The sequence below is a fragment of the Aotus nancymaae genome, unplaced genomic scaffold (assembly GCF_030222135.1).
Source record: "Aotus nancymaae isolate 86718 unplaced genomic scaffold, 86718_ANA_hifiasm-v0.15.2.pri h1tg000036l, whole genome shotgun sequence".
Taxonomy (NCBI): domain Eukaryota; kingdom Metazoa; phylum Chordata; class Mammalia; order Primates; family Aotidae; genus Aotus; species Aotus nancymaae.
Window position 1 is genome coordinate 28,321,421 of NW_026988450.1, and position 22,971 is coordinate 28,344,391.

At 32.0% G+C, this 22,971-nt stretch overlaps 2 protein-coding genes across 5 annotated transcripts in view; one reads left to right on the plus strand and one right to left on the minus strand.

Moving 5' to 3' along the window:
- Positions 1 to 1,363, plus strand: part of ZC2HC1A (zinc finger C2HC-type containing 1A) — a 47,205-nt gene extending 45,842 nt beyond the window's left edge. For both annotated transcript variants that reach the window (XM_064384288.1, XM_012450928.2), the window contains one exon: positions 598 to 1,363. In XM_064384288.1, the coding sequence (XP_064240358.1) occupies positions 598 to 763 (166 nt within the window). In that variant the 3' untranslated portion in view covers positions 764 to 1,363. The remainder of the gene's footprint in view (positions 1 to 597) is intronic.
- A 3,281-nt stretch (positions 1,364 to 4,644) lies between these two features.
- IL7 (interleukin 7) overlaps positions 4,645 to 22,971 on the minus strand; it is an 80,852-nt gene continuing 62,525 nt past the window's right edge. For 2 of the 3 annotated variants that reach the window (XM_012450929.2, XM_064384289.1), the window contains exons 5-6: positions 20,974 to 21,027; positions 17,525 to 18,622 (exon numbers count right to left, since the gene is read on the minus strand). In XM_012450929.2, the coding sequence (XP_012306352.1) occupies positions 18,503 to 18,622; positions 20,974 to 21,027 (174 nt within the window). In that variant the 3' untranslated portion in view covers positions 17,525 to 18,502. Of the gene's footprint in view, positions 4,728 to 17,524; positions 18,623 to 20,973; positions 21,028 to 22,971 lie in introns of those variants that run through there. The other variant, XM_012450930.3, reaches the window with a different exon arrangement.

The window sequence follows — 22,971 nt, forward strand, 5'->3', positions numbered from 1 at the left end:
AAATGTCATGTGAAATCGTAAACCCTCAGTGTGGGAGGAGAGGCCTGGTGATAGGCGATTGGATCATGGGGGTGGACTTCCCCATTGCTGCTCTTGTGATAGTGAGTGAATTCTCACCAGATCTGATTGTTTAAAAGTGTGTAGTACCTGACCCTTCTCTCTTCCACCTGCTCCTACCATGTAAATCATGCTTGCTTCCCCTTTGCCTTCTGCTGTGATTGTTAAGTTTCCTGAAACCTCCCCAGCCATGCTTTCTGTACAGCCTGCAGAACTGTGAATAAATTAAACCTCTTTTCTTTATGAGTTTCCCAGTCTCAGGTAGTTCTTTATAGCAATGTGAGAATGGACTAATACAGAAAGCATGGCTGCAATTAGTCATGATAAATTCTCCTAATGCAGACAAATATAATGTTAAAGAAAAAATTTTAGAATTATAGTATTTACTAACATGGATTTTTTTTTAAATTTGAACTAAAGGAATATTTAAAATGAGATTAAGGAGGTTAATTGTTACACTTATGTCGTGTTTCTCCAGGGGTATGGGTTGAAAACTACTGATGTGAACTTTATCTTTTCATTCTTTCGTTACATTTTTAGACCAGATGGAGACTATGCATCTTCCCTTAATGGTGGAAATATTAGAGGCATTGAAGGAAATTCACCTGGAAACTTACCAAAATTCTGCCATGAGTGTGGGACTAAATACCCTGTAGAATGGGCCAAGTTCTGCTGTGAATGTGGCATTCGAAGAATGATTCTATGAATAGAATCTCAAAAAAAAAAAAAAAGCCAAGTTCAGAGTTTATGATTTTTGCTGCCTGGACAGCTAGAGCACTCACTTCCTGTAGTTATTTTGTGCTAAAAATACTCAAAATACCATTTCCAGTAATTTTGGAGCATAATCTTTTGGCTATATAATGTGTGTGTATTTACATGTGTACATATACTGTATATGATAAATATCTCATATCCCAGACTGTGCCATTCAAGGAAAAATCACTTATCAGTCAGAAAATAATTTCAAATGGAATGATTAATTTAGGTGTTACTTTTCTGTTGTTAAAGCGCATTAAGTACATTTCCATAAACTCTCATACTCTAGTGCTTAGCCCTTCAAGCTTTAGGATAATTATAACTTTGAGCAAAAAATTTGAATAAACATTTGTATCTATCTTAAGATAGTATCATAGTAGGATAGATGCTGGGAATTTTGTAATTAAAGAGAATGGTTTTAGTTACCATTAGGTATGTAAGGTCACTTTCCTGTAGAGCATGTCAACAACTTATTTTATAAATCCTAAAAACTAAGAGAAAAAACACCCCTCTATTATATAATTTAAACATCTTACTCATTTTGTAAAAATGTAATTACGCAATTTCCTTTTCAAAAACACAAGACTAAACATACAAATCTATCTTACTCTATTTATAACTGAATGATTTTTTTACCTCTGTATGTATTAGTTGAACATATTTTTTTTACTTCCAACTGTTTTTCCAGATTTCACTTTTTTCTTCCTTTTTCATAACCTGTGAAGAGTAGTTTTAATTTGCTAGTTCATTTTTTGCTGTATTAGAAATGTAATTATTTAGTATAGAAAGCACAAAATTCCTGGCAAAATCTTACATGTTTAAAAACATTTAATTTTTTGTATCTGAATTTAGAATAAATTATTTTAATGCATTTTGAAACAAATCACCTCACCTAATCATAATAGTTGTGGTAACTAATCATTAGTGCAGAGAATGCAGATAAAAAGTATTTGAATTTTTTTTTCCTGGAAGTAGATGTAGTTATGAGTAGGTTAAGAGAATATCTAATTTTCCTACTCATAGTTTCTTCTTTAATGTATAATGTTGAAACACCATTCATGTCACAATAAGGACCCACTAAAAATGTATTGTTTTAATGCGTAATTTACTTATCTAATTAAACATACACAAAAATGTAATTATTTTTTCTCTTTAATCTGACCACGATACAGCTCTTAATCATTGTCACTTTCAGTATAGCATAGTAATTAGTAGTAGGTTTCCTCGATGGCAGCAATTCTATAATTTCTGTTCAATCAAACCTAAGAGCTTTGATCTTACTGTAAGGTACAAGCAAATCTTTTATATAATTCCTAGGTTTTGTTTATGATTCTGATCAACTATAAGACACAATGTAAAGATTTGTGGCTTACATTTTTCTAAAATTTATTAACATTGTTTATTTTGGGCAGGAGTTATAAACTTAATAGGAATTGTCATTTTACTTACCTTATAGTTTCTTTCCTGGCTTTTTACTAGTTTTTCCCCCTAGTTATCTTTATTCAGTCGTATTGGTCAAAACAAACAAATAGTCCCAACTGAAATAAACTGTAATGAATTTAAAAGACAAATGCACATATTAGATTTCCATTTCAATCACTTCTGTCCTGTTATAAATCATACGAAGAACTTTAAACTCTTGTTTTATCTAAGGCTAAGCACTGCTTTTTTCCAAAGTATTTTTTTAAGACCACATGATTTTTTTGTCTGCTCAAGGAAGGGATAGATAAGTAATTGGCACATATTTGTTTCTCACTGAATTTTACAGCAGTAAATAAACGTTATAATGTACGACATGGAAATTGGTTGGTAAGAAAACATCCAGTTCCGGAGCCCAGAGATATAAACAGTGGGCAAAATAGATTTATGACTCTTGAAATATGTTGTGACAATGTATTTAAATGCATTTTTGTATTACTTGCATATTTTATTCTCACATTGATTTGTTGTGCAATAGTTCGGTTTTTTAAAAAATCGTCCTATACATCATGTATTTTATTTTTATTTATTTTCACAAGTATTTGACACTATGGTAGAATAAAAAATGATTGTAAGCTTAAATCAAAAATGTAAAAATTCCTTATGTATTATTCTGAAATGCATTAGGTGGAAGAAGTAAGATGATATGATGACTATTATTTCTTGTCCACTATATGTTTGTTTTTTCACCAATGTCTTCATATTTGAAACTATTCAATAAAGACATGAAACATAAAAATGCTAGTTCATATTCACTGATATCTTTTAGCCACACATAGAAAGATAGGAACCCCCCCAAAAAAAGATGGGAACCCAGTGAAATATAATAAAATATTTGAAGTAAAAAATACAGATTTTAAAAAATAAAAAGTAGCTTTTCATTGGCTGTATTCTTATGCCATCAGCTTTTAAAAATGTATTACCACTTTATTGAAGTGTTTTCTAACATCAAAGTATTAGAAATGTTTTTGTTACAAGTTTTTTTAAGGCATTATCTTCATAGACAATACATTTAGCACATCTGTGATGTCAAGGTTAATAGGAAACATGGACATTCTACTTAACAATGCAGTTTAATGGCAAAAGATATCTGTGATGAATATTTAATATTTTAGACCATCATATTTAAAATTAAAAAAGAATTTAGTGAAAATTTCAGATTAGACATGTTTAATTTGTGCTCAGTTTTCCTTAGGCTAGAGGTGAACACTTAACCATGAGTAGAAGCTCTGGAGATGAAAAAATATTAGAAAAATACAAAGTATCATCAGAGCCCTTGGGTATTTATTTTCATTGTATGTGTATTTTACATGGTAAGTATTTTTTAGTATTAAGATAGGTTGATTTCTTTCAAATGAGTATTATTGAATAGAGCTATGGAGAAACTAAAGTAAATCCACAATAATTTTTATTTTCATTTAGAAAAATTTCAGTTAAATGTTACTCAGGGTGCTCCTTATTTTAAACAATTTTGCTTAGCTTGTATGTGAATTGCCTTTTGGCCACTAGAGGGTGCATTTGGATAATTATTTCGTAATAGTACTGGCCTATTTTTAAAGACCTCTCAGCAATATAGATAGGATTTTTTGACAACACAAAATTACAGAGATTTATAAAAGTAGTTTTCTTTGCTTTGTTGTGATTTTAATAAGGTGTTTATATCTTAGAAATTTTGCCCAGCTCAACTTGGTCACCAGCATTGCAGTAATTGATAGAGATACTTAATAATTACACTTCACAACATTTTGTTAGCAAAACTATGCCTCTCAAGCATATCACTCATGGACGTTACCTGGATTAGTAAATATTCCTTGAAATATTACTTTAATATTTCATCTTAATTCTACTACAGTTTAGTAGGTTATAGTCTGATTTAAGATAAGGATATTTTTTTCCCCAGTCCTCTAGCCTGATTTAACTTTATCTAACACATGAGAGTGTAGTCTATTTAAATACAAGCTAATAAGTGGTTAGACCAACTACTGTAAGGTACACAAAGCTAAAGCTTTATGCTTACCATTAAAAAATGCTTTATGTGCTCTTCATGTTATGCAATGGTGGGGATCAAGAGAATAAGGTGTGATTAAGTGTCTGCCCTCAAGTTGATACAATTCATTTTGAGAAACTGATATATAAATAGACAGTTACAATGTGGGACAAAAATAAGTGATTTATTTTAATGGAACTTTTGTTTATCATGAAGGTACCAACAAAGTATGGCAGAAATTAAGAGGGAGCTTCTTATACCCATAAATTATACAGCTAACCATATCCTATTTTCTTTTTTCTTCCTTGTCCCAGTGCTTGAGAGGAAACCAGAGTATGAACAAGAACTATTTTACCTTTTAGTGGAGAAAGGACAATTTCAAGTGGAAACAATGTGTGTGTGGTCCATTTGATCTCTATAATGGGAAGTGCTTCCGTAGTCCTGAGGACTGAGGAAAAGAGATGTTGAGTAAAAGTTACTGATAATTCCAGTTGTTCAATCTTATCTCACTTAGTCCTCTCTTTCTCTGCCCAAATACCTCTATTTCTACCCCTCTTTTGAATTTGCAACACTGAGACTAGGGATGGGAGACAGCCAGTAGTGCTGAGTACTGTTGAGTACAGTTAACAGTGAAATGCTGATTTTCACTCATCAAATCAGCAATCTTAAATTGTGATAAAACTGAAAACCTGTCATGGGGCATTAAGATGAATGCCCTTATGTACTGATGGTGGAAATATAAATTGATCATACTTTTTGAAAAGGTCGACTAAATTTACATTAAAAGTCTTTAAAACATTTGTGCTTCATAACCTAATAATTATATTTCTAAGACACACTTAAAGAAGTATAGGAAAATATGCAGAATATGATTAACAATACTATATAGTGATGAAATTGAAGAAATGATGGTAAATTGGCCATTAAAGCAATTTTCAATAATTTTAATGGCATAACAAGTTAATTGCTAAGATAAAAATTTTCAAATAATGTTTGTATATAAAATATTCTAATCATGTAAAATAGTATATAGAAAAAAGACTGGAACTATATTTCTCAATATATTGTGCTTATTTCTACCAAGGATATTTGGTAAGTCATCTTTTTTTAATATATATTGTCAACTTATAAATGCACATTTTTCATTATAATTTTTAAAAAGCGAATAGGTTTCTGTTTTTCCAGGTTAATCATATTCATCTGGAAACAGTTAATCTGAAACTGCCACCTTTTACATTGTTTTCTAATATTGACAAATGTCTTGTGATCTAGTTAAGGTAGTTTGTTTTTAAAATAACTGTATTGCTGAAAGTGGCCTGTTAACCCTAGGTATAATTTTAATGAAATTATTTTTCCTAAATTTCATTCAAGAGGACATTCTATTTTTTGAATTTTAAAATTTTTGTTATTTTTTTCTTTCAATAAGAATTTATTTTGCACATTTTAAAAATTGCAATTTTCAGGATGTGAAAGAAAAACATTTTTCTAATACTGAAATAAGCATGTCTTTGGTATAGAAATCACACCCTATGTGTGATCTTTAACTAAAAAAACTAATCAAGAACTATGATCTAATATACTAAACAAAACTATTCTTTGCCCATTCATCTGTCCCCTTTCATAGCCCCATTGTTGTGCTTTAGAATACAGTTCTGTACACATGTCTGTATCTACAAGGAATTAAGATGCCATATCAAAGATGTCTAGAAGTTATATATGGTAGAGAATTAATTGGCTTAATCCTTGACACATAACACAAAACACCAAAAGCAAAGTAAGATACAGGACAAGTGAAAATAGAACATTGTCACTAAGGTCAAATAATATAAAAACAATCACATCATTTAAGTTTGATGCATTGGAAACAAAGTAACTTCTTTATTATGTAAACAACTTGCAAAGCTCAAAAGGTAATAGCACAGAGCCATAAATTTGATAAGACACTTTAAAGATAGCAATCAAACATAAAAGTATCAAATACAAAAAAAATTATAAAAGTAGTAACCATAGAAATAAAGGGAATATATGCATTCTTTCTAGTCTTTCATTTTCTGAAGGAAAGCCTTCTATAAAAAAAGTACAAATATGTATATATTTTTAAAAGCTGTCATCAAAGTTAAAATCTGTATAAAGAGAATGTTTTCCTTGTTAGTAAAAGTTTGGATTCATACATTTTCTAGAGAAACAATTACAATCTTCATGTTATATATAGGAAGAAATATAGCTTTTATTATGTTTGTTGACTTTTTGATTCAACAAACATTTAGTGACTGTTGTGTGAACTGTTTTAGGTGCTGAGAATATAGAAGTAAATAGAAGTAAATCAGAAACAATCATTAGCTCTAGGGAACTAAACCTAATGGAACTGAATCTATCACTGGCAACCTTAAAATCACCTCCATTGTCCTTAAGCTGAAGCTCAGCTTCAAACTCTGATATGCTTGGCATCTTATTGCAAAACAAATAATGATCTACCTAGTTTGCCACTGGTAGCACTTTGGCACTATTAATATTAACTATCTACTGATGAAATTAACTTTCATTAAAGATTATACAAAAGTTTAGAGACTAGAAAATATTAATGGATAAACAAGTACTAGTTAACAATAAAAATAGCATCAGCATTCTGCTTTCACAAAAGCCAAGAAAATCAAGAAAAATTTCATTCTGAGTATATATAGAACTGCTGGAAAGAGATCACAAATATCATATATGAGGAAGAATGACTTATTACACAATCACTCTTAACAACTAAGCATATCAAATCAGTCATCAGGTCTCAAATAATCATAGCCTTCTTTCAAAAAGTCCTTCCAGGTTTTAAGGAAACATGCATTTTCTGTACATTTGAAGATAAGCTCTTCCACTTGAGCTGATACTGCAGATGTGACATCAAGAAATTTGGTTAATGAAAATGCTGCATTTCTGATCTGCAACTCCACTTTCTCCTGTGGGTCCTCCGTTTAGCCGTTACTCCTGTTCAGAACTTGACCAGCCCAAACCCACTGGACTCCTGGGGAAGATGCTGAAAGGTGTCTGAAGATGAGGGAGAAGTGGGAGGTTCTGGGGACTGGTGAAGAAACCCACAACTCCTTGAGGTCGGTCATGGAGAAGAGCTAGGAGCTCAGAATCCAACCAGCAAGAGGACATTCTAACACAGGTTTGTTTTTTTTCTTACTCTTTTTATCACCTCTGATTTTAAGAGTATAGGTAATACAAGTAAAATTTTACTCCATAGAGCATAGGATAAAAACAGTTGATCTAAATATTTAAGAGCTATTTTGCCATGCTATTGTTGAGTTGGGAGGAATGTATATTTACATTTCTGTATATGAACATATGTATGAAATATTTAGATCTGTTTTCATATATTTGCCTATTTAAAGCTTAATTTTTTAAAAAGTTTTATTATTTTTCTTCTAATTATTGTCAAGGAGAACATTTCAAGAACTAGAAAGTTTTAAAAATACATATTTTTACTTATCTTCTCAAACTCATATTTATTATAGGGAAAACTCATATAAACTCTGCAAGAAACATTGAGAACTCTAAATTTTAATCATTAATTCTTTATGATTCACTTTGGAAACATGCTATTCAATTAACTATTAATTTGAAAATTCAAAAACAGTTTTTCCCACATTTAATATCAGTGAAATCAAAACACCATTTGAATAAGCAACTTGTATGCTAGAGTAGCTCTATACCCTCTCTGAGCCAGTCTATTCTCATGCCATTCCCTTTTAGTAAACATGGTTATGTTTCTCCCTCTGGAATCAGTAGAAAGATTGTTTCTCACTGATGTCATTACCAGAAAGCTATTTTTGAGGAGAAAGAGGTCTTATCATTTATTGGCTCAGTTACTTCAACATAATTTTAGTAGAGAACATTGGACAATATTAAACACTGCCCAACTCATGTCTACTAGAAATATTTTGATTTGTGATGTATTTTAAATCTACATTTTGTTATTGTCTGTAATGGGCATTTGTCACCATATGGCTAGCACCTTTTGAGAATCCTGTTTGGTGAATTTTCCATGGTGAAATCTCACTGCATCAAAATTGTAGCTAGAATTTATAGTTTTCTATACTTTATTACAGCTAGGGAGTAGTCATGTGACTTGGAAACTACTGAACAGACTTGGATTCTGAAAACAAGTAATGTGAAATTGACACTGCAGCTTCCATTTCCTAGTGAGGATGGTGAAGTTTATTGAAGAGACACTGAGCTTCTAAGGTAGCTGTGGCAGAGCATCAAGAAGTGACACCCTTATTGCAACGTGGCCTGTTCCCCATGGTGATACTTTAACTGACTGTCCTCCCCCTCCAAGTTTTGGAGGCTGTTCAGCCAGAAACAGTGCCAAGTTGGTGATTATAACTTGAGAATTATTTGTGTCTGAACAGCCTCCAAACTTGATTATCTGGCTCTTCCAGAGATTCTGTGCATTTCCCAATAGATTTTAATTATTATTATTATTTTGCTTAAACTAACTAGACTGGGATCTGCTATTTGCACTCAAAACTCTTCAACAATCAAATTTGGTATAACTTGTGCTTTCCTTTTACAGTGGCTGTGGTAATGGTGGATATGTCAAAATCATATTTTACAGAAAATAATATTTGATATACTGAAACAAGACTTCTTCCTTAACCCGATCATAGTGTTAGATAAACACAAACTGAATTTAAGAAGTATGCTTTGAGTATAATTACATGTATCTTGCAGGATGAATTTGAGGATTATCAGTAACATGTATAAAATCTTTGCCACAATGTCTGACACCTAATAGGCCTCAGTAAATGTCATGAATTATTTATTATATAATGTTAGATATCAAACATTTTTTTTATTTTAATTCCCACCAAGCACTATTTTAGGTGCAGTGAACAAAGCAGTAAAAAAATTTCTGCTTTTTTGAAGTTCACATTCTAATGGATGAAGATTTAAAATAAATATGACAAACAAGTAAATATGCTTTATATAAAATTCTGACAATGCTATGGAAAAAACCATGTGGGGTTAGAATGGAAATGTGAGGGAGAGTGGAAGAGGGTTACAATTTTAGATAGGGTGTTCAGGAACAATTTCATTGAAAAAAGTGATATTTAAGCACAGATCTGAAAGAGGGGTAAGTCATTATTCTACATCCTTTTTGTTTACTATACTTGTTTATTGGATTATTTTCCTTTAACAGCTAGTACTTTCTGTTAGGGTATTAAATATGGTTGAAATGTGAAAATGGACAAGAGAAGAAAGAGTATTTCATGAAAAGAGTTAAATAAGCTCATGGCTCTGTGGTGGCAGCCCAGTACCTCTGGAATGGTGTGTGCATGGAGAGGAGTAGAAAATTAGTCATGTAACCAGGCAGCCAGATTATGTATGCTTTAGAGGCCATTCATTTGACTTTGGCTTACTCAGAGTAAGATGGGAATAGGAGAGTGGCATAATCTGGCATAAACATATAATCTGAGTATACCTTTTAGCCCCTAAATTAGTGAGACATAAAAGCAAGAGAAAATTATTGTCTCCCATTCCTCCCTAAAGTGGTCACAGGTATTGATGAGATTAAGTGTTATTAGTACTCAGTTTTAAGAAAAGTATTACGTGATATAATGTAGAGTTGAAGCAAACTGAGACTTTCCTCCCCGACCTGAGTATAAAACAAAATGATCAGTTTTCTTAATAGTGCCCTCCAGTCCCCTAATCTCTTATCCTTAGGCCCACTTATTAGAAATAAAGCCCTATTTGTTATTGACTCAACTACTTTCTCTTGCTTAGGATGTAAAGATTAGTCATTAATTCTAGTTTCTTAATATATTACCTAATGTTCATAAATTTGCTTTTCATTCTCATTTCCTCATTCATCAATGTAAAATAATCTCAATAAACTTTTATATATAAGGGACAGAAATCCTTTTAGTTACCTTAAGAAAAAGGGTTAGACAGAAGGTACATGTGGATTAGAACTGGAAGGTCATTAAGTCCTGAGAAAGCTCCAAGGACTGGTACATCTGTGGGCCTCTATGCCTCTCTTAGCTCATCTGTCCATTCTCCGTTGTCTTCTTCACTCACTGTGGTGCATCTTTTTTGCTTCTCTTTTCTTTCAGCTTGGCAGTGCCCAACTTAATTAAACCTTGCAACTTCCTCTCCATTTCAGGGTGATTTGGAGCAAATTCATATGAAATTGTGGTTGTAATTCCTGGCACAGAGCACCTAAATCAGCACATCTTTTCAAGCTGCATGACATATATAACAGGTCATTAGCCAGCCTATTAATTAGTTGCACTTGGGGGACTTGCCCTATTCTCTCTTCCCTTTAGTTGGTACAGAGGAATGAGTTCACATGATTAAAGAACATGGCCACTTAGAAAAATAAATAGTGCAGGATCCTTTTCAGGTCAATGTCGACATGCCAAGGAATGATTGACATATTTCAATAACAAGTATTTGTTTACATTTTAAGAGGCAAACTAGAAAATTTGAAATTTGGTTGAAGTGAAAATGTAAAAATGTATCATAACTCTTTATAACTATTAATTTAGTGTTAAGTTTCTTAACAGCAGTAGCATGACAAATCCCTGAGAAATATGTATCCAAATCTTCTGATGAGGGGGCAATGGGTAATTTTAAAAGGCAAATTCAATATATCTATTATTTTTATAATACAAACACCAGAAAGTAAGTTGACAAAATTTTGGCTGGTGGCGTTGGGCGGGGGGCGTCTATGCAGAAGATAAATTAAGAATTTTAAAAGTGAGATTTCAAAAGTTTCTATATTCACAGAAGGCATGATCTCTATTTTGTAAATGTCATTACCATCTTTGTAGAAAATCTCAATCGACAAAAAGCTAGAATTAATAAGTGAGTTAAATAATCCTATATCCATAGAATATAAGGACATTATACAAAAGTGGGTCATTCTTATATATCAACTATGAATTCTGAATTTTAATATTAAAATGCCATTTGTAAAAGCACACATGCACATATGAACCCAAATAAATAGTTGTGCATATATCCAACAAAATAGGTGTAGAATATGTGTGCTGAAAACTATAAAACACTAAGGAAAGAACTCAAAGAAAAACTAAATAGAGAAACATATCATGTTTCTTAATCCCAAGGAAAAACGGAGTACAGATGTCATTTCTCCCCCAATTTAATCTATAGACTTCAAGCAATCTCTGTTGAAATTCCAACAGGCTTTTTTACTGATTTGACAGACTGATTCTAAAATGTATATAGAAAGGTAAAGCAACTAGAATAGCTGAAACAACTTTGAAAAATAAAAACTGGAGAACTCAAATGACCCAATTTCTAGAAATGTTATAAAGCCATAGTAATCAAGACTATGGTTTTGGAGAAAGGATACATAGATCATCAGAACAGAGCAGAGCATCCACAAATATGCACACATAAATATAATCTACCAAAATTTGCAATAGTGCAAAGGCAATTCATTTGAGAAAGTACAGTCTTTTCAACAAATGGTGATGAAACAATTGGATGTCCATATGCATAAAATGAAACTTGATACACATTTTGTGTCTCATACACAAATAAGTCATGAACCTAAATGTAAAACATAAAACTATAAAACTTCTAGAGCAATGGTTCCAAGTGGGGGTGATTTTTTGTCTCCCAGAGACAATGTATGGAGACATTTTTGACTGTCAGTACTTGGCTGGAGAGGTCACTGGCATCTAGTGGGTGGAGACCAGGAATGCCACTAAATATCCCACAATGCACAGCACAGTCCCCTTCACACACACAAAATGCCAATTTCTAGTCTGGATATATATACCATGGTTATGTAAGTATCCCTTAGATGAAAGAAAACTTGGTAAAGGATATATGGGAATGCTTTGTACTCCCTTTGCAACTCTTCAGGGCAATAGACTGTACTTGAAAGTCAAACATTTGATTATTTCCTAATTTATTTATGTGAAGATATCATGTATTGTAGCAGAAGTATTCTGCTTTGATGCCTTACAAAATCACTTTTGATTCTTCAATTGAATTTATTAAATGTGTAAATATTGCCAGTCATGTATTTTATGTAAAAATTTGAAACCAATAAAATATTTTCAAATGTCTCCCATTTGAAGGAGTTTTCCTGTTTCATCTAACCTAAAATACTACCTTTCCCCACCAATCTATTTTATGTTCTCAGCATGGAACTTTTTTCTGTCTTCCCTTTTCGAGGTATATGCTCCATGAAGGCAGGGACTTTGTTGTATTCCTAGGACCAGAACTGGCACACTAGATACTTCCCGCAGGACCAGAACTGGCATGCTAGAGATGGATGCTTCATAAATATTTGTTGAGTGAATAAATTATATGTATCTTTGTTGCATCTTCCCAATAAGTGGTCCATATTCGAAAGTTGGAGCTTCAGTAAACCCCTATTTAGCTGTGAACAGATTAGTCTCAATCCTAGTATTTAATTTATCCTGAGTAAAAGTAGCACCTTTCTCTTATGCAGCGAGATGCATTAGTCTTTACATTCAGATTTTTCATGGAAAAAAAACAAATCCATTTTCTTTTTTCACGTTCTTCAGCTCCAGGGATGCCAGGCAAGAAGGAGATGACAGGGTAGATAATGGTCACTTTGTAGTTTTCTGGAAGATGATGCTGATTCTACTGGAAGGCTTTTACCTCACTTGACTGGATGCTTTTCAAGCTGAACTCCTTCCATTTGTGATAGTATTTGGACCATTTCCAGAATATGTTATAAGGTTTTCTTTCCAATTAAATTTTTAGGTTAAAGTTCCCATTTGAATCAGATTATTTCAAATATAATAAAATTTATGATAAGCATTGAAGATGGAAATTGGCAAACATATGTCCCCCTCCCAGAGGTTGCAGGTGGTAGGTTATTAAGAGTTACTTGTTGAGCTAAGCAGTGGAGGCACACATGAAAGAATGATCAGCTCCACCTGGGGAAAGCATGGGAAGGCTTCAGAAAGATTGAAACCCTTAGATTGAAGAAAAAGAATAAATCAGCGATCAACAACAGCAAACCCTAAATATTAATGTTGCCACTTGTCTTAACTTTATTCATGTAAAATATGAATATGAAATTAGTTCACTTTTAGAACAGTATCTTAAGTAACACTAACCTCTCCCCCTTTTAGAAAATCGTTGCCTTCTATAGAAAAATACACTTCATTCTTACCACTTTTTATGTAAAGCAAACCCCAGATTATTCCCAAGACAAAATGATGATTTAGCACCTTTCTCAAATATTAACTTTATGGATCTATGAATGCATGTATTTTTATATTTAGACATTGAAAACTGTTAGAATTTGCAATTATCAATGTACCTACTTATTTCACCATCTCGTCCTATGATAGTTCCATAGATTCTGTTATTTGGTCAGAATCAAAGCTAAAAGATGTTGCACAACAAATGAAATTTAGAAATTAAAGAAAATTCTACCATATCACTCTGAATGCACCCAATCCCATGTGTAGACATTTTGAATACACAAAGTTGTTTGGCCATAATGTCCTAAATTAATTATGTTGTGTGGCCCTATCATACTATCTTTAAGTAAGTTACATTTCATTGTAGAAATATGTTTTCTAGATGATTTAAATGGATATTAATAACAGAATGGCACAGTGCAATTCCTGTTAACTTATTAACTAACATATGTCTAGCTTTTCCCATTAGGAGCTAAAGAGAAGACAAAGATTATAATTCTTATAGGGTAGGTAAAACATTTCAAATGAGCAGATTATTTAAATTGTATTTAAAATAAATTACTAAGATGAATCTGGTCAAATAATATTGATGCAGGTTTAAATACTATGAACACTAAAGGAACATATATTAATATTATCTAGAATTATCATTGAAGTCAGTAGCAATTGAGGAAAAGGAATTGAGTTGCCCCTTGAACCTTAAGCAGGATTGGCGTGAATTTGCAACAACATTCTAAGCAGTAAGAATGTGATGAGTGAATATTGCATGTACAGGGTACAATAAAGATTATCTGACTTATAGTACAAGATATGTGTTTCTAGAGAAATATTTATGCAGAGTGATAGGGTTGACAAAATGTCCTTCTTAAGCTGGCTATCAATGAAAATACAGCCTAAAGCAAAGAAACTTTTCTAGTTCAGGTTTCCCATAGATCAACTTTAAGAAAATTATCTTAATCCTGAAAAGAGTATTTCCTTCAGCGTATTCCCTGAAAACCTGTTTTAAAATACTTTTAACTAAGACTCTTTTATAAAGCAGAATTCTCCTTGCTGTTATATTAGCTTTAATACTGTGAATTATATTAACCTTGTGCTAGGTTAGGGTTTTTTTAATGTAAAAATATGTTATATAATCAAATAAGTTTTAGAAATGCTATATTACCGTTAAATTTTTTTCACAACTACATGAATGAGTTTTCAGAGCCTTTAATATACTTATATGAATTGCGAACCTCCAAGAGAAAATTTACCTATTCCATGCTCATAGATAGGAAGAATCAATATTGTAAAAATGGCCATACTGCCCAAAGTAATTTATAAATTCTGTGTTATCCTCATCAAGCCATCATTGACTTTCTTCACAGAATTAGAAAAAAACTACTTTAAATTTCATATTAAACCAAAAAAGAGCCCATGTAGCCAAGACAATCCTAGGCAAAAAGAACAAAGCTGGAAACATCACACTACTTGACTTCAAACTATACTGCAAGGCTACAGTAACCGAAACAGCATGGTACTAGTACCAAAACAGATATATAGACCAATGGAACAGAACAGAAGGCCCAGAAATAACACCACACATTTACAACCATCTGACCTTTGATAAACCTGACAAAAACAAGCAATGGGGGAAAGGATTTCCTATTTAATAAATGGTGTTGGGAAAACTGGCTAGCCATATGCCAAAAACTGAAACTGGACCCCTTCCTTACACCTTATACAAAACTTAACTCAAGATGGATTAAAGACTTAAATATAAGACCTAAAACCATAAAAACCCTAGAAGAAAATCTAGGCAATACTATTCAGGATATAGGCATGGGCAAATAGTTCATGACTAAAACTCTAAAAGCAATGGCAATAAAAGCCAAAATTGAAAAATGGGATCTAATTAAACTAAAGAGCTTCTGCACAGAAAAAGAAACTATCATCAGAGTGAACAGGCAACCTACAGAATGGGATAAAATATTGCAATCTATCCATCTGACAAAGGGCTAATATCCAGAATCTGCAAAGAACCTAAAAAAATTTACAGGAAAAAGACAACTCCATCAAAAAGTAGGGTGAAGGATATAAACAGACACTTACCAAAAGAAGACATTTATGTGGCCAACAAATACATGAAGAAAAACTCACCATCACTGGTCATTAGAGAAATGCAAACCAAACCACAATGAGATACCTCATTTTTTTTTTTCTTTTTGTAGCATTGACAAGGATTAGTGTTTGTTGGGACAAAATTTAAAAATGCTGATTTAAAGCATCTACATATATATTTGAAAGAAAATATTTATTGAGATAAGTCTCTAACTGAGATACTTAAAATATTCAAGCCATTATTAACCAATCTATCTTGCTAGTGGCTAGGAAACAAAGAAGGGAAAAACAACCATAGTGTATGGGTAATTTTTCCAAATGTTTGGCACACAGTACAAGCTGAATACACTGTTTGAGTCCAATTTTCTCAGAAATTCAAATCTATTATAACAAATAACAGAAAACAAGGAAGAAAATTTTAATAACGTTTTCAAACAAGCATTTAAAAAAATATTGTGCCACAATTTCAAAAAGAATATATTTTTAACACTGTTAGGGACCATTGTAGATAGCCTTCAAGGAAACATTTTCAAGGACTGTTTCAAGAGTTTACCTTTAGAAATGTAATTTTCCTCATTTCTCTAACTAATGGTTTACCAAGGGCTCCAGTACATAGGGTAGAAGTGTACCACATGGTTGACCACGTTTTATGATGGAAGGAGCATAGCCTACTTAGAAATTCCGTCTTAAGAAAGCAAGCTTGGAGAAGAATCATTTGCTTCTAAAAAGTGTTAGTCAGCTATTTTTGGAGTTAACAGTGACAACTAAATAGAAAAAACACTTGACTCAAAGTCCTGTTAATGGGGCAATTCAGTAAATTCTATGCAAGTGTATACAATTTTATACAGCTATCATACCAGTGAAGGTAAAATATCATATGGGTCAGGGAAAGTGAGAGAAGTCAGGAAAGTGTTACCAGCACACAGTGAGAGTGTCACCGGAACATCTTCTGTAGATCAAATAAAACCCATCAGTGTGTAACTAGATTGTGATGACACTGAGAAATAACATGAAGTATGTGAATTCAGTGCAATGCAAACTGAAAGCTATTTGTGGATTTTGGCCTGCTTACAATAGTGTTTCCCTTTCCCTTTATCAGTGAATGAAGACAGCAGACATTTCCAAACAGGTTTCTTTTGAAAGACTAAAAAAAAATTTTTTTGCCGCATTTCTAAAATTATTTAATTATTTATTTATTTTAATTTATTTATTTTACTTTAGGTGCATTCTATATCTGGCATTTCTCCCCATGTTATCCCTTCCCACTCTCCCCTCCCTCCCCACCCCCCAACGTCTCTCCTCTACCCACCGCGACTGTTCCCAGTGTGTGATGCTCCTCTCCCTGAGTCCACGTATTCTTGTTGTTCAACACCCACCTATGAGTGAGAACATATTGTGTTTGGCTTTCTGTTCTTGTGTCAGTTTGCTGAGAATTATGGTTCCAGATTCATCCAAGTCCCTACAAAGGACATGAACTCATCGTTTTTTATGGCTGCATAGTATTCCATGGTGTATATGTACCAAATTTTCTTTCTCCAGTCTATCATTGGTGGGCATTTGGGTTGGTTCCAGGTCTTTGCTATTGTACACAGGGCTGCAATGAACATACGTGTGCATGTGTCTTTATAGCAGAACGATTTATAGTTCTTTGAGTATATACCAAGTTCTTTGAGTATATACCCAGTAGTGAGATTGCTGGGTCAAATGGAATTTCTATTTCTAGATCCTTGAGAAATCACCACACTGACTTCCACAATGGTTGAACTAATTTACACTCCCACCAACTGTGTAAGAGTGTTCCTATTTCTCCACATCCTCTCGAGCATCTGTTGAAGGTAAAGTCTCATGTTGATTCTTGGTAATAGGCTATTAAAGGTCATATATTCAATGAAAGTAGGAAATCAAATAGCAGCATAGTATTAAAAATCTCATCTTAAAAATTCTGTTGGGATTTATTAACTGAATGTAGCAGTGTTAATACATAGGTCATTTATTTTATCAAAGGAGAAATGTTATCCAAAGTAAGCAATTTGTAATGCTGTATGAAAATATTTTATATACAGATATAGTGTCAAAATTAAATACATGTATTTCATTAATTAAAAGGTAAACATATATTATTATCTTAAAAATATACCTCCCAAATTGCAACTTATTTAGACAAGTTATATTCTGTATAAATGACAAAGTAACTCAGTGCTACAGTTTAGCATCCTTAGATTAGGTAAATTTATTTATTTGTTTCTTTTTTGAAATTGTCCTTTTTCATGTCAAAACATTTGCTATACCATTTATTGAAGGCACTATGTTACACATTCATGATTAATTACATCTCTTGAAATCTCTCTTACATATCTTGGAATTTGTTATGCTGTTGCTTCCTTGAGGTATATGACTCTCTTATTCTCATGGGCGTTATTCATATATCATTGTTAACCCTAAAACATCTCCAGCACAGAAGATGACAATTTCCACTCTTAATGCAGTATAATAGATTCATAGTGAACCATAAAATTATTTTGACAGTAAAGCAATGTCAATTTTGAGTCTTTGAAACCTTTAATACTTCATGGATTTAATGTCTTCTCTTGAAATATTTAAACAGGTTTGAAAAGTATTATCGCAACTGATATCTTACATGGATTGTCTTACAAAAATCAGTACAGAATTATACTGATTGATGTATGTTCACATACATATGAAATAGTTTGTTGACTGCAGCATTCAGTTTCCATTGTTTGTATCCATCTTCTAGTAAGACAAGATGTATTTCTCAATTGATCTAATCCATTTTGACCAGGATACATTTAGTAACTTCTGGGAGGCATTCCACTCTGAAAAACTGCACGAGCAGATACATTCTTGGAGGATGCAACTAAAGTTCATGTTTTATATTGTCACTCCATATTTTTCAGTGATCTTTAGTGCCACTCAAAATCTTATTCCAACAAGTTTTTATCTCTTGTAGTAGTCTCTTTAGGAAACATGAGTCATTCAGTTTTTTCTGTTCCTTTAAAGATTTATTTTCTTCCTAGAGAATAGATTTTAAGAAGTTTAAACTTCACATTTTTACAAAAATATGTATTCTAAAATACTCAAATTTTCATATTTCTTTATACTGAAAACTGGTGCAATGAAAAGGGAGAATCTTGTGTGACATTTTAAAAATGATGATTTCTGACTATCATTACGATAACGTGGAAAATTCAATGTTGATTAAATTCAAGGAGATTAAAGATTTAGGATTCTCCAAAGAGCTACATCAGCTGACTGCCATTTTCACACTTTAACAGTGGACATAATAATACTGTTTGAACTTTCATGATAGTTGTAGGTTACTCAGTTGAGTTTCTTTAATGTAGAAAAATCTATTTTTAGTGAAAAGAATAATTGACTCTGAAAATACTCAGATTATTTTGGCAAAGATAATTAATAAGAATATATATAACTGATGGAGCTTTTTCCCTAAGCTCTACCCTAACAATTAACCTTCACCAGAGTATGTCAGATGCCTGCCTCATAAGCTAGGTTTTAGCACTTAATGAGAATCTTAAAAAGAGCTACCCGTACAACAAATAGGAAGAAAGAGATACCTAGCATGAACAGACATGTAAAGGAGTAGCTCTGCATAGACTCACTAATATTCCTCTGAGTCCTCCGAACTGTGAGAATGGGAACAGTGCAGGGTAGATTAATTCTTCACTTAGATAACACAAATATAGTTAATCACAAATATAAAGCGTACCAGTGACCTTTATCCCTTTCTAGACCAAGAGGTGATATCGGTTGTTTGTTTTACACTCTTTGCAGTTGAGCCCAGACTTGAGGCTTAAAATCAATATAGTGCTTTCAACAATCAATACTAAGTAATTGGATTGCAAGCAATATAAAACCCATTATAACTAGTTATTATAACTAGTTATTGGGTAACTAGATAATTTAGATAACAAGTTATTGGGTATTCTCTAAGTTATGTATTGTGCTCAGTGTTTTACATACTTCATTTTATTTGCTTAATAATCTTTTGAACTTGATGATTTAAACTCATATCACAAATGAAGAAACTGATCTGCAAAGAAGATAAATAAGCTGCTAAGGTCATATGTCAAGTAAACACAATGACAGAATCTTGAGTTTCTCTGTCTATTTTTAATTTGGCTACAAACTCGTATCTCTTTTTGTCATGCATTTAGTAACACTAGCACATACTTTTTAAAGAACACATTTCAAACATTAAATGACAAATCTCAAAAGGAAATATAAAGGCAAACTTTTCATATTCTTTCCAATAAGGGGTTCCAGACATTATTTTTTAAGTGCAAATTGAAATTTTTTAAGTGCAAATATATAATATGAAATATATATCACATCTATATATTTCAAATCTTGCCTAAGCAGATTCGAAATACATAGATGTGAAAATTTCATACTTTTCCTCAGAGACCAAGAATAAGCATTCACTGAAAAGACAAAAATAGGGAATCTTGGTTTTACCCCTGCAAGCATGGGAATACAGTTGTTTTCTTTCTTTTCTAAACTTTCCTTCCAAATTCTCTTAGTCAAAAGTCTTCAGAGTGTTTATATTGCTTTTAGCTCCTATATTTATTTCAGATATTCCACTTTGTATGGAATCCCTAGAGTTCCCTAAATCCCAGAATATACCGACTGACTTTGCTTTTTTGAAAAGAGTAAGGAATTTCCATGTTGCCATAAAGCTATTGGTCAAGTAATGGAAATGTAAAAGAAGCTATCACTTTTATGAACGAGGTGTGCTCATTTTTCTATGCCTCAACCTAATTAATGCCTATATCATATTAAAGTTTAGTCATATTCAGTTAAGTATTCTGCCTTATTAAGTCATTCATAAATATTTTCCATATTATTGTGTAATTTCTCTAATAATATCTAGTAGTATACATATAAATATATAGTGTTTATATACTATTATATATTATTTATACTGTACAATCTACACTAATAAAAGAGGTATAAGATAGGTCCTTATTTAATTTTTATTTCTTTACAAAGTAACAGGGATGATTATTTTTCTTCATGTGTTTGTCATCTATTTTATTTTCTCCTATATAAATTATTTGTTCATGTCTTTTACCTACTAGCTACAATATTTTAATGTTGCTGCCTTTTTAAAAAGTTGTGCTTTGATATTTGCCCTAACAGCTTCTATTTTAAAATAGTGGGTTTATAAAATGCAATTTAAAGGACTCCCAGTTTTGAGGGGCACCTCATTTCTCCTTTTATCAATGTTATAATAAATCATTTCAAAACCAGCTATAAAAAAGAAACAATTCAAAATGAAAAATTAAGAATTAAGGTGAGTAAAGAGCTGATGAACCATAAGGAAAATTATATAATTATTCTCACCAAACTCTTTGTCGGTTGGGCTTCACTCAGGGCAGGTGGTTTTCTTTCTTTAACCTTAAAAACAAAGTCACATTTATAATACTGAATAATTACTCATTGATCCTCCAATTGTTTGTAATTGCTAATTTTCATATTACCTTCAGCTTGTATAATCTATTTGAGACTCTACTTTAAATTTCTTATTGTTAAGATAGCAAAATATTAATATGATTTAGAAATGGAATGTCAGGAAGAAGCAAGAGAGTTCAATCTTCTGAATACCCAGGATCCATAATTTGGTAGATATGCCTAGCACTGTGTCAACTGCTGTGAGGTATGAAAAATTAACATAGTAGGGTATGCTAGCAGAGATAAAACTTAAATTTTAATTAATATAAAAATAAAGTTAACAAGAAATTGTTAAATCCTGGCCATACATTTTATTAAGCTTCACTTATCAGAAACAAAATGAAATAAAACAACAATAAAAAGCTTGTAACATCCCTGTCTCATGAAGAAAATTCAATGTAGCTGACTGCTTTAATATCTTGCCTTGTTATTTCAAGAAAAAGGTGACTTGTATCAAATTAATTAATGTTGTAATATAATTTAATTCAAAGATTTAAATTATTTGCATATTTTGTTTCTCTATAGTTAGTTAATTTTGGAACATGATGATCCACAGAAAGCTCAACACGTAAGAGAAAGAATCACAAATATTTAACATACTAAGACCTTTACCCCTTCCTAGACCAAGAGGTGATATCAGTTGTCTGTTTTACACTCTTTTCAGTTGAGACGAGACTGGAGGCTTATAATCAATATAGTGTTTTCAACAGTCACAACTAATTAATTGGATGTACAAGCAACATAAAACCTACCTACGTTAGACAGTACTTTGAAATCACTGTAAGTAGGAATGAAGAATGGTAGACTAGAGTAGGAAGTCTTCATGAATCTTGAGCTAAGCCTTGAAGGCATAGAACCAAATAGATCCAATTTATAGGAAAAAAAAGTAGAAATGCCCTCTCAGGAACAAAGGTAAGGGCCCAAGATTGGAAATAAGCTTGGCAAATCCAGCACACCAAGAGGAGACTGGCTTCCATCAAGTACATAAAGCAATGATAAATGAGGTTGTCCAAGTTATATAATAGATAATCTACATTTTTATCACTGTCAATAGGGTTCAAAGATAATCTTACCATTTTACCTTCTATGGAAAACTACTGCTCAAACAAAACAAAATTCTTATTAAGTCATAAAAATTTTATTTAGGAAAACGTTTAAAACCATAAAATAACCTTTTGATTTTGTTAGGCAGTTGGTAAAATCCATAAAGAGGTGAATAATAAAAATAAAATAAAACATTGTATTAAACATTGAAAGCTTTTTATTACTAAGCACTTTATATGTGTAATGTCATTTAATCCTTTCAAATCCTACAATGTAGACACTATGTTTTCTGCATTTTGTAGATAAGAAAACTGCTGTCTAGTCTCTAGATGATGTCTTCCATATTTGGTTTTGTTGTTTTAGTTCATAACCACTAGTGGAAAAGTAGGAAAAAATTAGCCCTATTTATATCAAAATTATTTAAATAAAGGGAAGTTGTTAGACATGTATATGCCTAATTTAAGCATATAAAGATATTTGTTAAATACATTTGATTTCCTGTTTTATTGACTAGGAGTTCTTAGTATACACATATGGATAAAAACTATTAATATGTTTTAGAGATAGAAATTTACCATTCCCCACCCAATATATCACCCTAGTATCCTTGGAAGTTATTATGGCAATGAAGCATTTATTTATTTATTTGTTACTCCCCTTTCACAAACATTTCACTCTAGCCAAGAGATACATAGGTATTTCCAAACTGAGTCTTTCCTATTCTAGAATTGAGTAAAAAATACTTCAAATCTGGATGATAATAAGCACTTAGGATTCTATGATAATGGATATAATCATCAGAGAATTGTGGTATCTTGGCACAGAAGTGGTTTATATTTTTATTTA